Below are 14,991 nucleotides of genomic sequence, written 5' to 3' on the forward strand. Positions count from 1 at the left end.
TCCAATCACTTTTAAGGACATTATCACCACACTTTGATTGGCCCAATGGGCTGCCTGTCAAGTTTCCTTTCAAGTGACAGGCAGCCTATTGGGCCAACCAAAGTGCGGGGATAATGTCCTTAAAAGTGATTGGACCCGCAGGAGCTCAGGGCAGGACGAGTGGAGCTCTCATCATTGTCTATTTGGTATAGTGAAACCTCTTTATCTTTTAAATATTTCTGTATTTCACAAGATCCATTTTACCCTCTGAATTAGTGTCACAATTTTGCTATTAATAATTTAATACAGATGTTCCTGTATGATTAAATTAGCATGGAGAAGTCCCTTGATCAGCTAATTTGTGTGAAGAATCACTTATTACTGCAAACTTAGCTGTTGTACATTTCTATATAAATACAGTAAAATTGTAATCAATCCAGGCAAGATTAGAAGATCTTCCATGCCTACTGTTATACTGAATTTACAACAATACGTTCTGTTTACAGTTCCGGCATCTGTAAGTTCTCTACAGGGATCAAACAGAAATACATCTGACAGCCTTTGGTACACGTGGGTCCCCGCTTTAGGAGATGTGGATGTCTATGAACTGATTCTGTATAACCCTAATGGTACAGAGAAAGAGAGGTTACAAGATAATGGCCTCAGGGAATACCATTTCCAGAAACTTATTCCTGGAAGGATTTACAAACTGGTGATTGTAACTCACAGTGGTGACTTGACCAATACGGCCACAGCAGATGCCAGAACAGGTACGTGTGTCACCGATTTACTTGCCTTTTAACAAGTTTTCCTTTATAAGGCTGGAACTAGGAGTTGATGCGTTCTACCATTGCTCATAGCAGAACTGTGTTTTCCACAATTTCCAGGAAAATTTAAATATTGGCAGAATATTACATACGACATGATTTTGTCCTGATTATGGCAAGTAAGTCAATAATAGTATCATTTAAATAAATGCATTGTTATACATACATTTACAGTGGTGGTATAATAGAAATAATTAACAGAGTAACACATATACTGGGGTATAGCACAAACCCGCTCTCCTGATTTTTAGTGCATCATGCAGGGCCACCATCAGAATCCATAAAAATGTTGTTTGTCCATACGAGATAATTAGGCCCGGATTTACATCTCTGGAGCTTATAGGCACAGATGTCCTGGCATCTAAGACTTCACCCTCCATGGACCTACAAACACCCACCGAACCACACCACAAGTGTGCTGGCTGTCCCAGCTGTCACTTCTACCTTTCTTCCCTTGCTCATCATAGGTAGCTACAGGTGTCCCTTAGCATTAGGTAGCCAGAGGTACCCTCAGAATTAAGGCGCTAGTGGTGTCTCTGAGTGAAGGGAGATCTCGTCAATGGAATGCAGAGAGCTGGGTGAGTGACCTCTCATTTACGCTCTGCTAGGATTCTGCATAGGTAAGGAGGTAGGGAGGCACTAGGGGACAAGCGTGAGCCATCTTTTCATCAAGAGGCGCCTGTAGGCACGTGCCTACAGTGCCTTATGGTAAATCCGGCCCTGGAGATAACTTCAGGGCTGAACTTGGGTCCCTATTACCAATTCTGGGCCTCTTACCTTGGCCTGACACCTGAATACTCCCTGCACTACCTTCGTAGCAGCCCTGCCCCATCATCATCTCTTCTTGCCCTAATGTCATGTAGCCTAAGGGCCCTTTTACACTTAATGAGTTGGTATATACGTTAGTGTGCGTTAGTACGCGTTGGTACACGTTTTCTCCATAGCAGTGCGTTGTGAAAAAGATTTCAGTTAAAACGCATATAGTGGCAACTGTGCCATAGAAAAACATGGGCATTACTTTGAAAATTAATTTTCTTTCAATTTTAACTGAGAGCAACTGATTAAGTTTAAAAGGAGCCTAAATCTAAGGTCAGTCCCTGCAATATGTCTAACAGTAATCTCCCCTCTATTTTTTACCTGCAACTAAACACAACCCCTTCTCAACCACTGCTTCACTCCCCCCAATGGCCTTACGTTTCACCTTGACCATATTCTTAACTTCCCCTATACATATAACCACAGCTTAAGATTTCATCTATGCCAAACCCTACAACAAATCACAAATGATGCTGAACCCTAACCTCCCAGAATGTCAGTAAAACTAACTTCACTCAATTCTTCCTCTAACCTTTACAATATACTCTAGTTAACATTGACATCACCTAAATGGCCCTAGGCTCTAACACTAATCACCCTAATCCTAAACTTCCTCTGCCCTCATAGCAGATAGTTTTACCCATTACAATAGGAAAGGCTTGATAATTGCCCTGGCACACAAAATGCACCAAAAAGCTGCCTCTTCTCATTGTTTTAGTGCTGACACTGACACCACTGACACTGCTTCACACCAGACCATATGCTGTTGTGTGCCATAAATTCTTTAATGGTCTAAAACCACAATATTCTGCACTTGCTCCTGAACACATTTTTCATGAGAGAACTTTCTGCCCTACTCATACGCTCAGCTATCGGAATTTAATAGCTGAGTTAGTCATGATCTCTTTTACATTTTCTTTATACAGTATAGTTATTCTGAGAAGTTACAGAATTGAATTTTTATTGAATATTTAATGCATAATCTGAACTTTTTCCAGATACAAAATTAAAGGTGAGGTATTATACACTGTTTGATCTCTGATAAGGTCAAAGTACAGCAAGAGAACTGAGTACCCAGAAGGGACATTTTAATGAGACTCTGCAGTAGTTGTTCGACTTCTGTGTTCAAACGACTGCGTCTGTTAACTGTTCACTGAATCGCTGACTAAAAGACCTGCATACATTCTTAACTCAAATCAATAATATGAATTAAATGCTATTTATACATACAAATACCTTCATGATCATTACAAAAGCCAGCATTGATGAGATCTCCTAAAACAGAAATCAATAGATAACCATTTATTTTCTTTTTCTTGCTCTTCACAGCTCCCCAGCCTCCGAATTCAGTGTCATTTACCGATGTAAAGAACACCTCTGTGTCCATAACTTGGCTGGGACCCCCAGATTGGACAGACTATGATGATTTTGAAATTCAGTGGACACCTTCTGACCTACTGGTGGTGTTTAACCCCTACCCCATTGGAAAGTCTAACGGACGAATCATTACAGGCCTTACCCCAGGACGGCTATACAGATTCACTGTGAGGACTGTCAGTGAAAATGTGAGGAAGACTTTTAGTCAGCCCATCACTGGCACTGTGAGAACCAGTAAGTCATACAAAATAAGTGATAAATGATGCTATGTGACCTTCATTGGGATACTGATTCAGACAGGAAAATTTAAATTTACATAAGCAAGTTTGCTTTCTGCATTCAAATGATGAAGAACATGGAATATGCAGAAAGGATTATAGAGCCTCACAGGGCTAAGATACAGTGTTGATTTTACATTTAGTGGATACAGTGGGATGCAAACGTTTGGGCAACCTTGTTAATCGTCATGATTTTCCTGTATAAATCGTTGGCTGTTACTATAAAAAATGTCAGTTAAATATATCATATAGGAGACACACACAGTGATATTTGAGAAGTGAAATTAAGTTTATTGGATTTACAGAAAGTGTTCAATAATTGTTTAAACAAAATTAGGCAGGTGCATAAATTTGGGCTACACAAAAAAGAAATGAAATCAATATTTAGTAGATACTCCTTTTGCAGAAATTACAGCCTCTAAATGCTTCCTGTAGGTTCCAATGAGAGTCTAGATTCTGGTTGAAGTTATTTTGGGCCATTCCTCTTTACAAAACATCCCTAGTTTATTCAGGTTTGATGGCTTCCAAGCATGGGCTTTAACTCACACCACAGATTTTCCATTATATTTAGGTCTGGGGACTGAGATGGCCATTCCAGAATGTTGTACTTGTTCCTCTACATGAATGCCTTAGTGGATTTTGAGCAGTGTTTAGGGTCATTGTCTTGTTGAAAGATCCAGCCCTGGGGCAGGGTCAGCTTTGTCACTGATTCCTGGACATTAGTCTCCAGAATCTGCTGATACTGAGTGGTATCCATGTGTCCCTCAACTTTGACAAGATTCCCAGTCCCTGCACTGGCCTCACAGCCCCACAGCATGATGGAATCACCACCATATTTTACTGTAGGTAGCAGGTGTTGTTCTTGGAATGCTGTGTTGTTTTTCCTCCATGCGTAACATCCCTTGTTATGCCTAAACAACTCAATTTTAGTTTCATCAGTCCACAGCACCTTATTCCAAAATGAAGCTGGCTTGTCCAAATGTGCTTTGGCAAACCTCAAGCGACTCTGTTTGTGCTGTGGGCAGAGAAAAGACTTCCTCTTCATGACTCTCGCATACAGCATCTCCTTGTGTAAAGTGTGTTGAATGGTTGAACGATGCACAGTGACTCCATCTGCAGCAAGATGATGTTGTAGGTCTTTGGTGGTGGTCGGTGGGTTGACTCTGACTGTTCTCACTATTCGTCGCTTCTGTTTATCCAATATTTTTCTTGGTCTGCCACTTCGAGCCTTAACTTGTACTGAGCCTGTGGTCTTCCATTTTCTCAAAATGTTCCTAACTGTGGAAACGGACAGCTGAAATCTCTGAGACAGCATTCTGTATCCTTCCCCTAAACCATGATGGTGAACAATGTTTGTCTTCAGGTCATTTGAGAGTTGTTTTGAGACCCCCATGTTGCTTCTCTTCAGAGGAAATTAAAAGAGGAGGGAAACTTACAATTGACCTGCTTAACTACTCTTTCTCATAATTGGATTCACCTCTGTATGTAGGTCAGGGGTCACTGAGCTTACCAAGCCAATTTGAGTTCCAATAAGTAGTTCTAAAGGTTTTGGAATCAATAAAATGAAAATCAATAAAATGGAATCATTAAAATAAAATGTATGCACCTGCCTAATTTTATTTAAACAATTATTGCACACTTTCTGTAAATCCAATAAACTTAATTTCACTTCTCAAATATCACTGTGTGTGTCTCCTACATGATATATTTAGCTGACATTTTTTTTCATAGCAACCAACGAGTTATACAGGAAAATCATGACGATTAACAAGGTTGCCCAAACTTTCGCATCCCACTGTCTATGATGTATTGGTCAGTTTCATGTATAATTTTCGACTGTTGACCGCACACAGTAAAATCGAACTGTATGATAAAGTAATCAATTTCATAAAGCATTTGTAGTTACTGACAACTGAACAAAAAATTATGTAAAGTCAGTGTACTGCAATTGTTTTTCTTATTAAAACAAACCTAAAGCCCATCTCTGCCATGATCTATTTGTCTATATAAAATAATTTCGTAAATACACAGTGTCATCTCACCTTACTGCCCAGAGCTGCAGCATCTGCTGTTTGTAACTCAACGAGGCTGCCATTTTATTGCTGATCTTGCCTAAAGAGCTGATACTTCTAAGTGGCATCAGACACTAAAGAGAAGAAGTGCTAAAGAATCATCTCTCCTTCTGAGTTCCCCTGACAGCGGTTTGTTTACACCAAAGAGGTCAAACATACAGGCAGGGCAGTCAGCAGCTCTTCACAGTTCTTCACAAATATACTTACACATTTTTTTCTAAAGTTAGGTACCTATGTCCATCAAAAGGTTTATGTGGAATTGTTTTTGTGGAGAGGAACTCACTCAGCACCTTTTGTTTGCAAAATACTTCCTGAGTTAATGTACATTTTCTTCTTATGAAAATCTGACAGGAATCTCAGATGTGTGACTCACTAGGGAAATATTTTCAATAGATTACATAATCAAATCTATTAAAAATATATCAAACCCCAGCATTGCACTGTTTGATCCAGTGCACCGCTATGGGCCATCATTGATCTGCCGCCGCCAATTGACCTGGATTTTATGGCTGGTCCAATCTCGATCTATTTTGGACAAAAATCGATTGAACGTTCAATCGGACCACCTGCTGCATCTATTTCTAGCCAATTCAATCAGAGTAATTGAATTGTCTGGATATCGATGGGAGAAATCGATGAGTGTATGGCCACCTGAAGATTGCTGAGACAATCCTGAAACAATGTTTGTGCAAATATAGAGCATAATTTACTGCAATCACACTTTTTTATTTAATGAGTACACTACAGCTACAGCCATATTACTTACATACTAATAGTAATAAGTTTAAAATTGATCACATAAAAGTCATGGTAACAAAGTCACTCTCTACAATTTAAAATTAAAAAACCCAACCATCCCTTCCCCACCCCACCATTACTACCATGCACATCCCTCCCTCCTCCCATTTTTTCCAGTAGAAGGCACTGTCCCTGCACTGCCTACGGAATAATAGAAGGGTTGGTGGACATTTTAAAATTTTAGGAATTTAAAGTTCATCAGCAAGCCTTCCTTTCATACAGAGATCTGAATGTACAACACACTTGTTAGTCTTTTAGTTTGCTCTCCTGATTTCAGCAATACATGGTTGTTTTACATAAAGATTGTGTCTTTAATTTACAATCTCCAAAACGCAGACTACACTAAAGGCCAAAAAATTCAAAACGTAATTATTCATAGAGATGACATATATGGGCAGTCTGAATCTGTTGTAGAAATGTCTTGTTACACACCACAGACTTCTATCTATCAAAATTAAATGATCCATGGTGTAAAATGTATAAATAAACTGAGTTGCATTTCGTTTTTTCTATATTTTTCATTACAAATGTGATTAGGTAACCTGCAGAGAAATGATCTTACCAATAAAAAGTAATAGAGCTTGGTGTTACGTGACTGTACTTCCATTGGAAGAACATTGGCATAAACAAGCGTACAACAATTTAGAAGAATATTAAATTAAACATTGGCTCAGCCTTTTTCATGTATTTGTTTTTTCAGCTGAAGAAATATTGTGAAAATTGCATCTGGACCAAAACAAATGCACTTAAAGTGTAACTGAACAATGTTTAATTGTATGTTCTCTTATGAGGCATGATTAGATACATATCTTTACATTGTCTTTGTTATGTCCCATTCCTCAGATATTTCCTGGTAGCAGACTGGCTAGCAGTGTGCAAGCAGGAAGTAAGAATGTCTATGGAATGGAACTTCACAGAGACAAAGTAAATGTATTTATATGCCTTCCTCTGATGTATGATTGGTTATACTTGATATATGTAAATTCCCATTCTTTAGATACTCCCACAATATTGCATGCCGACTTTCTGCCAGTCTTTAGGCAGAAAGGGGGAATATCTGAGGAGTGGGAATTTGTAGAGGCAAATGAAAGGTAATTGTATGTTTTCCTGTTTCCCCATAATACATGATTAGCTATGTACATTTGTATCTGCAAAGTTCCATCTTGTAGATATTCACTCTTGTCTGTAGACTGGCAGCAAGTCTGCAGGCCGGAAGTGGTAAAATCCCAGGAATGGGACTTCACAGACAAAAAGTAAAGGTTGTAACTACTTATATTTTCTGAGGAGAACATAGAAATATCTTAAAAAAAAAAAAAAAAGCCTGCAACCACAAAATAAAGTGAGTACTGCTAAAAAGTGTTGTGGTGAATACATTGAGGTCTGGCTCTAGATATGCTTGATTAGTAACAATTTAAGGTTTTAAAGTGGTCATAAAGTAGAAACCTTTTGTGTGCTTGCCTTGCCTAATCACTTTGTTTTATAGAACCAGACAAGATACAACATCTTCATTGCCGGCCTCAGAATTCAACAGCCATATCCTGCTCATGGACACCCCCAAATTCTGATTTTGATGCCTATAGTATTGAGTACAAGAAGAATGGCAGTGATGTTGTGGAGTACTCCAAAAGATTTGGAAAGGCCAGGTCAACCCTCACAATCACACACCTTGAACCGCACAAAAGATATGTAGTGTCTATCAAGGTGCACTCACAAGATATGATAAGCCAGGTTGTAGAAGACAGCACCATAACCATGATTGACCGTAAGTATTGGGGGCTATTGAGTAAGCATAGTGGAAACTTAATGTATATAGGTAGTTTCCCCAGACTTTTATAGCTCTGCTTCCTTCCCTTACTGCATAAAGCAAATAGAATATATCTTATATAACAAAAAATAAAAAGGTAAACTTTGTTCAGGGCTGTGGAGTTGGAGTCGGAGTCGAGGAGTCAGATTAATTTTGGGCACCCGGAGTCGGAGTTGGAGTCGTTAATTTCATAAACTGAGGAGTCGGAGTCGGGAGTCGAAGTCGGATGATTTTTGTACAAAATCCACAGGCCTGTTAAGTATTAGGCTAAGGAGTCGGAGTCGAGGAGTCGGAGTCAGAGCCATTTTGGGTACCCGGAGTCAGAGTTGGAGTCGTGGTTTCATAAACTGAGGAGTCGGAGTTGGAGTCGGAAGATTTTTGTCCCGACTCCACAGCCCTGACTTTGTTTGAATGTCCAAAAATGGGTGCCCAAACCAGAATTACAAAATATCCAAGTTTAGAAAATGACTATGAAGGTGTGTTCCCTTTCCTAGACCTCACAATTGTTTGCAGTTCTGTCTATTTCGTGTAAGGACTAAAGCCTAGACTAGCATGTTCGTACACATGCTAGTCTAGTCGGCAGAGGGAGCTGGTTTGGGCTTTCTCTGTCCAGGATCTAATCAATACAGAAGGGTGAGGAGTGAAAGCAGACAGAGTGGACACCCATTAAGCAATCTGAGAATCAAAATTTCCAGACACAGTGGAAAACAATTTGTAGTAAGAATAGGCTGTAGAAACTTAACTTTGGGGGGAAAAAAGCTATAAACTAGAATGTTTTGATGAACTTTGTTTTCATTCAGTTTCAATGACCTATAAATCAAATGTAGAGTATCTAAATAGTGTCACTAGGTATAAAACTGGCATCCCCACACACAGTCCTGTTATTCATGTGATACTGTCATTCAAAAAATGTATTTTCCTTAAGTAAATGCCAAAGTCTTTGCAGAGAATATATGCACCCATAAAACTTTACACCAGCTCTGAATTAGTTGTAGTAAAATCTGTATATATGCTAAACTATTAAAATCCAGGCATGTATATAATTCATGGCACAACCAATATTTCTATGCTTGGTTATAGTTATATATTTAGAATCCGTGTTTAATATATGAATGTAAATCTGCAGTGGCACTTCTGGCTCTATAAAATCCCTGCACAGGGCAAAGCTCTGTAAGCCTTTTCAAGCATAAAAAAGCACTTACTATATATGCTTCAAAACTGTAATTATGCATACAGAATATTTGGAAATCTATTATGTCTGGGTCTGTTTGTTTAGATTTACTTGATTACTCCTTTAACATATTTTGTCTATCTTTTCTCTTTTTCTTGCAAAGGCCCTCCCACACCACCCCTCCATATCAGAGTGAATAAAAAAGATACTTTCATTAGCAAGTCCTCAATTCACTTCAGTTTTAATTGCAGCTGGTTCAGTGACACCAATGGAGCTGTCAAATACTTCACAGTGATTGTGTCAGAAGCAGATGGTAAGCCTTTGCCATATACATGAGTTTATTTCTCCTTCCTTTCCACAGCACTGCGCTCATGAAGTTTTCTAGTAAAGTTAACTTTTGTTTTTTTTTCACATCTTATGTAAGAAAACATTTCAAAGTTATCTGGTAATGTAATGTTGCAGAGTATCTTGGTAAACTAGGTCACACTTTATTTGGGTGCCCGGTATTACTATTATGGGTCTTCTCTCTATGCTAGTATAGAAATAATAAATGTCTTTGGGGTTAGGAGAGTAAGGGTTAAGGTGTAAGCATTGCTGTTCGGGTCTTTGGGTGTGTTGGGTTCCGATTTAACTTAGTATAGGTTTATTTGTTAAGGTCATGGAATGGTACTAGTGAGGATAGGTTTAAGGACAGGAGATATGTTAAAGTTGGGCAATATTTTAAAAGATGGCTGTTAGAATAACACTTAGGAAAAGATCATAATTAAAGTTGGGTAACATTTAGTGAATGAGTCAATTTTAAGTAGTAGTTGAACATGGAACTGTAGTAAAAAAAAATAAAAAAAATAAAAACTTTCGCCCCAATAGGTTTGCCAAACCTTAAGAGCTTCTATAAACAAATATTTGCTAGATAGTTACTGACAATACTGTGTTCACTTTACTTACTTATTGCAGTTGATAATGGTAAGCAGCATACAGAAAGGATTTTTTGAAATATGCAGGGTGACTGTGTCCAAAGAAGAGGATGTTTTCCTCACTGTAAGAATATGTTTTTTGAACTTATTTATACATAAGTTGTAATGTCAGTTCCCAGCCCTGCTGCTCTCTGTTCAGGGGGGCACTTGTGATTTTTATAAAATGACATTACATTTGGATAAAAGTAAGAAGAAGAATTATATGAGCAACAAACAGTAGGTAAACAAGTTTTAAAGACTGTCATGCCAAGCTGCAATTCCGCTTCAAGTTTAAGGCTATCCAGAGATAGTGGCTAGGGTCTACTAGAAAAGAGGAGTAAGGTTAGTGTTAGGCACAGGGCAGAGGGTGAAGATAGTGTTAGGCAAAGCGCAAGGGCTGGTGACATGGTTGAAACAGGGCAAGGGGTGAGGATATGGTTAAACACAGGGTAATGGGCAAGAAGTGACTTCTGTAACTTTGGTGAATTGTGCAGTCAGTAGACACATATAAAAGATACAGACCTTCAATACCAAGTTTACTGTCAGGCTTTTCTGGATTTGGACTCTGATACACACTGTATGAGGATGTGGCCGACTAGCTAACACTTCCAAAGAGTGACCTAACACACACACTAACTCTTTGTAAGCAGATACCGCATACAATGTGAAGCACAGAGACTATACCAGCAACCTTCTGTGGAGGGCAGGGCACAAAAAGTAATAAGCAAGAAGTAGTAATAATCACCTGAGTCCCAGAAGCATCAGCAATCCAGCCGAATGAGCAGATGGTGCAATTAGCACGGAATTCCAGAGATGATTGTTTAAGTATATGCTGGTTCCAGGGCCAGTTGGTAGGGCAGGGTCCAGAAGGTATTAGATCCGGTGATGATGAACTTATGGGTATGCAGGTTCCAGGGCAAGATGAGGTAAATCCAGGAGATATAGAACTCAATGACGGTGTGCTTGTGGGTATGTAGATTCCAGCGAAGTCCAGAAGGCAAGCCGGGTCATACACAAGAGACAAAGTTCCAACGTGATGCAGACAAGGACGAAGACGAAGTTAAGAAGTTAAGACGAAGTGGTATTAACAAGCCTAGGTCATACACAGAAGTCCAGCAAGAGCCGATCATGGTACAGACAAGGGTGAGACAGAGCCGTGGTCACTTAACAAGCTGAGGTCAGCAGGAGAATCAAATAGGGTTCCAAAGAGAGGTACAGGAAAGGGCTAGACAAATCGAAGTTAGTGAACAAGCAGGTATGGCAACAGAGATCAATATAACTTAGTCAAACAGACAAATGGTGAGCACACCCAGTAACAGACTTAGCAGTTACTATCACGGGCACTGACTGAGAGAACTCACCCATATTTAAACCAGAGGACCAATAACAAGCAGCGCAGCAGCACACTGCGCTTGTCACAATTTCCTACGGCGCAGGGCGTACTGAGAGTGCGTCCTGAACCTGGCCAGACCGCTCTCAGACGCCTGCTCCGCTCCAGTGACCTCATTCGCCTCCCAGGACGTGGAAGTACTCGTTCCCAGCCGACTCTCGGCAGACCCCGCAGGATCAGAGGTGAAAGACTTCACATTTACTTACTGGAAGCAGTAGGGTATTGTACCGTGTTAGCCATCAGTAAAAGCAAGAAGTTTAAATGGTATCATCCTGGTTTAAAACTTCTTGCTTTTACTTACTGGAGTGATACTACTGTAATGGGATACATAGATTGTGTGGATTAACCATTGTTCCATCTGTTACAGACAATGAAAATCTGAAGCCAGAACCAACTCACCCTCTTCCAACCTATGTCGATTATAAAAGCAACAGTTCCATTAAAATGTATCAGACAAACTACTTTTCAAGCAAATGTGCTGAAACTCCAGACTACATCAGCCAACCTGTGAGAATTACATTGGGTGATGAAATGGAAGTCCTAGGAGGAAAGTGTGAGGAGAATTCAGTAAAATACTGTGATGGTCCACTGAAGCCAAGGACCTCTTACAGGTTAGAGAAAAAGACCATCAAGCTACTTATGTTCTTGTGCTATGCGTTGTATCTCTTACAGTTCTTCAGAAACCCACTGGTACAGAGACCAATGCTCAGGATACATGAAACCAGAGTAAAGTGGCATCATTGGGTTAAGTAGGGTGGTTTTTTTTTTAGGATTTTCTATCACAAAAAGGATGAGAATAAGGTAGTTCTTGTACCGTTTCTGAATTTGCAAAACACTGCAGCTCGTATACTCTACAATATAAAACAAAAACCTGTCACAGTGACCATTTAACAAAGAAAGAAAAACAGTTTAAAAGCATTCTCCTTATAACACAAAATCATAACCCCTACTAAGCCATTTATGTCTCCCACATGCACCATAATAGCGCAGCAATGAGAGGTATTGCCGCTTTTAGGCTGCTATGTCAGTTTCACTTGTACCATTATTGTAAGCTATATGTAAAAATAACAAGATCTGGCAAGGAACCAAAGCAAGCCTTTTTTATAGTGAAAAATGCCTTTAGAATGAAAAATCCCTTCATCTAAGTACAACAAATGTCAAGGACTCCTACTTCCACAGACATATCTTGGTATCTGGCATTATTCCTATAACCAAAGACAGTTTTTATTCCTAACAAGTGAGATGACGATCGCCCTGCTACAGCATTTCCTTCTAATCTCAACAGCTGAAAAGAAGACTCGAGCTAAACTCTATCTTTACTCACTTGTGAAATAAACAGCAAAACGGATATATTATTTTTTGGAATGTTTGGCAAAACCCTCATTGTAATAAGAACAATGAATTAACTCAAAAATGATTGTTTGGCAGTCTTCAGTGCAGAAAAAGGCTGGGCCCAATTTGTACATTTTACTGCCCAAGGCCCACTGTCACAAACCCCACTGGCCACCTGCTCTGTTCTGTGTTTCCCATGTCTTGTTCTCCTCCTGCCCTGTGCTCCTCCTGTCCTGTGAGCTCCCCTTGTCCTATGCTTCCCATGTCCTGTGCTGTCCTCCCTGCTGTCCTGTGCACCCCATCCTGTGCTGTTCTCTTTCCTGTACTGTGCTGCGCTGCTCAAACCTGCTGAAGCAGGGTGGCCGTGAACTGGATCTATGACCACTGTGGTTTACATGTTTGGTAGTATAACTACCTGAATGTGCCAGCCAACTGCCCGCCCCTTGCTTCCTGGTGCCCTGGGCCATGGCCTTTGTGGCCAGACCTCAAATCTGACCATGAAAAAAGGACCTGCAAAAGATGTATTTAATGTGTTTATAATGTCACACACTGCTAAAGATCTTCTACCATAATGAACCACTGCATGATACTTGATCAACTTTTGTCCATCATTGAATAATTACCCTGCTGTAAAGTAGGGCACAATTGAAACCTACCCAGTGTCTTTATAAAATGGAAAGGGCATCTATTGCAAGCAGGACAGAGTAATGAAAGGTATATTTTACTTTTACAAACCCACGCTCCTGGTAACAAGAAGCTATGGGACCAAGTCACAATGATTGCAAATAGAACAGACATGCTATTCACAAAACTTTGTACATTGATAGTTAATGCAAATTTAGCATTATAGTCTGTGCATAAATGGGAAGCTGATTTAGAGCTCTAACTGGGTACTCTATCACAATCATAGTTCTACCTATTATTATGTAAAATCACAGGCCATAGCTTGCATTGGAAAAAGCCTAAATAAGTGACCACAAGTTTGTTCATATGACTTTGTTAAATGAATATGCTTAGCCATGCTATGGCAATGTGGTAAACCTGTGTCTCTGGAGGTAAGCTTAGTTTTTCAAGGACAAAAATAAATAATGCATATACACTCACAGATAGCATACAGCAATATTACCATTACTACTGGCAGCATGGTACTCAAGTACCATGAGCGTTGCTATGGTAACACTCATTAAGTAACACCATTGCGGTCGTGCTAATAACTTAACTCGTGGTACACTGCTGCCAGTAGTAATGGTAATATTGCTGTATGCTGGTCTGTGCATAGCAATATTACCGCAGCTTTATTTATCAATTCCAAAGAGTCTTGGCCTTGGAATTCCATTATATTTTAGGATCAGGTCAGAAATCAGTGCAGAGATTTCATTTCATTAACAAGTGTGAAAATCCTCTAAGGGTTGCATGAAACACAACCACAATGTCACTGTTGTATAATAATGACATATGTTTTACATAATGAAGACAAGGAGCTATTATTTTAACCTTGCAAAGCAAATCAGAACCACTTAGGACCTTGTAGCACCTGAGAACACTTGCTGTATGCAGTTTGGACCTGTGCATGAATAAAGCAGTTATGTCAGCATCTCTGACTACACACTGGGGAACATTTACCAAGGCAACAGAAATAAAAACTGAAACAAATGTATGGCCCAGAGGCACAAGTCAGAATCCATATTTACTAGTTGTGTGTAAACTGTTCGAACTGGGCAACTTCTTCAATTTTGTACAAGTTTTGTTTACACTTGTCTTGGTATTGTCTCTATGGATCAAACCCTCACTGCATTACACCACATCGAGCAATATAATGCTTGCGGTGTGATCGATCCTCAGTAGATTTCTACTGAAACCTATTGAAATTGAGTTTTCCGGTAAGCTTGTTCTCTTGCATAAAATTTTATTTTCTTACTTTTGTAGTTAGCAGCACTTGTTCCAAATCATTTATTCTTAGATGCCAAAGGAAGTCTTAATTTAGCCATTTAAATAGTTTTCTTTTTTTCTTACTATAGAATTAGCATTCGAGCCTTTACACAGTTGTATTCCGAGGATCTAAAAGACTTCTCAGAGCCACTCTTTGCTGACACTTTCTTCTCACTACCCATCACAACAGAAGCAGGTGAGACATTGATGCTTTAACCTATACATAGAGTACAACAGCCTACTAGCTCAAAATAGTTACTTGTAT

General features: G+C 39.4%; 1 protein-coding gene across 2 annotated transcripts in view; it reads left to right on the plus strand.

Moving 5' to 3' along the window:
* The window catches only part of LOC137563769 (receptor-type tyrosine-protein phosphatase beta-like), a 120,483-nt gene that overhangs the window by 50,984 nt on the left and 54,508 nt on the right, over positions 1-14,991 (plus strand). For both annotated transcript variants that reach the window (XM_068276680.1, XM_068276681.1), the window contains exons 15-20: positions 486-749; positions 2,952-3,233; positions 7,631-7,909; positions 9,286-9,435; positions 11,833-12,076; positions 14,816-14,922. In XM_068276680.1, the coding sequence (XP_068132781.1) occupies positions 486-749; positions 2,952-3,233; positions 7,631-7,909; positions 9,286-9,435; positions 11,833-12,076; positions 14,816-14,922 (1,326 nt within the window). The remainder of the gene's footprint in view (positions 1-485; positions 750-2,951; positions 3,234-7,630; positions 7,910-9,285; positions 9,436-11,832; positions 12,077-14,815; positions 14,923-14,991) is intronic.

Source organism: Hyperolius riggenbachi, chromosome 3 (genome assembly GCF_040937935.1).
Source record: "Hyperolius riggenbachi isolate aHypRig1 chromosome 3, aHypRig1.pri, whole genome shotgun sequence".
Lineage (NCBI taxonomy): Eukaryota > Metazoa > Chordata > Amphibia > Anura > Hyperoliidae > Hyperolius > Hyperolius riggenbachi.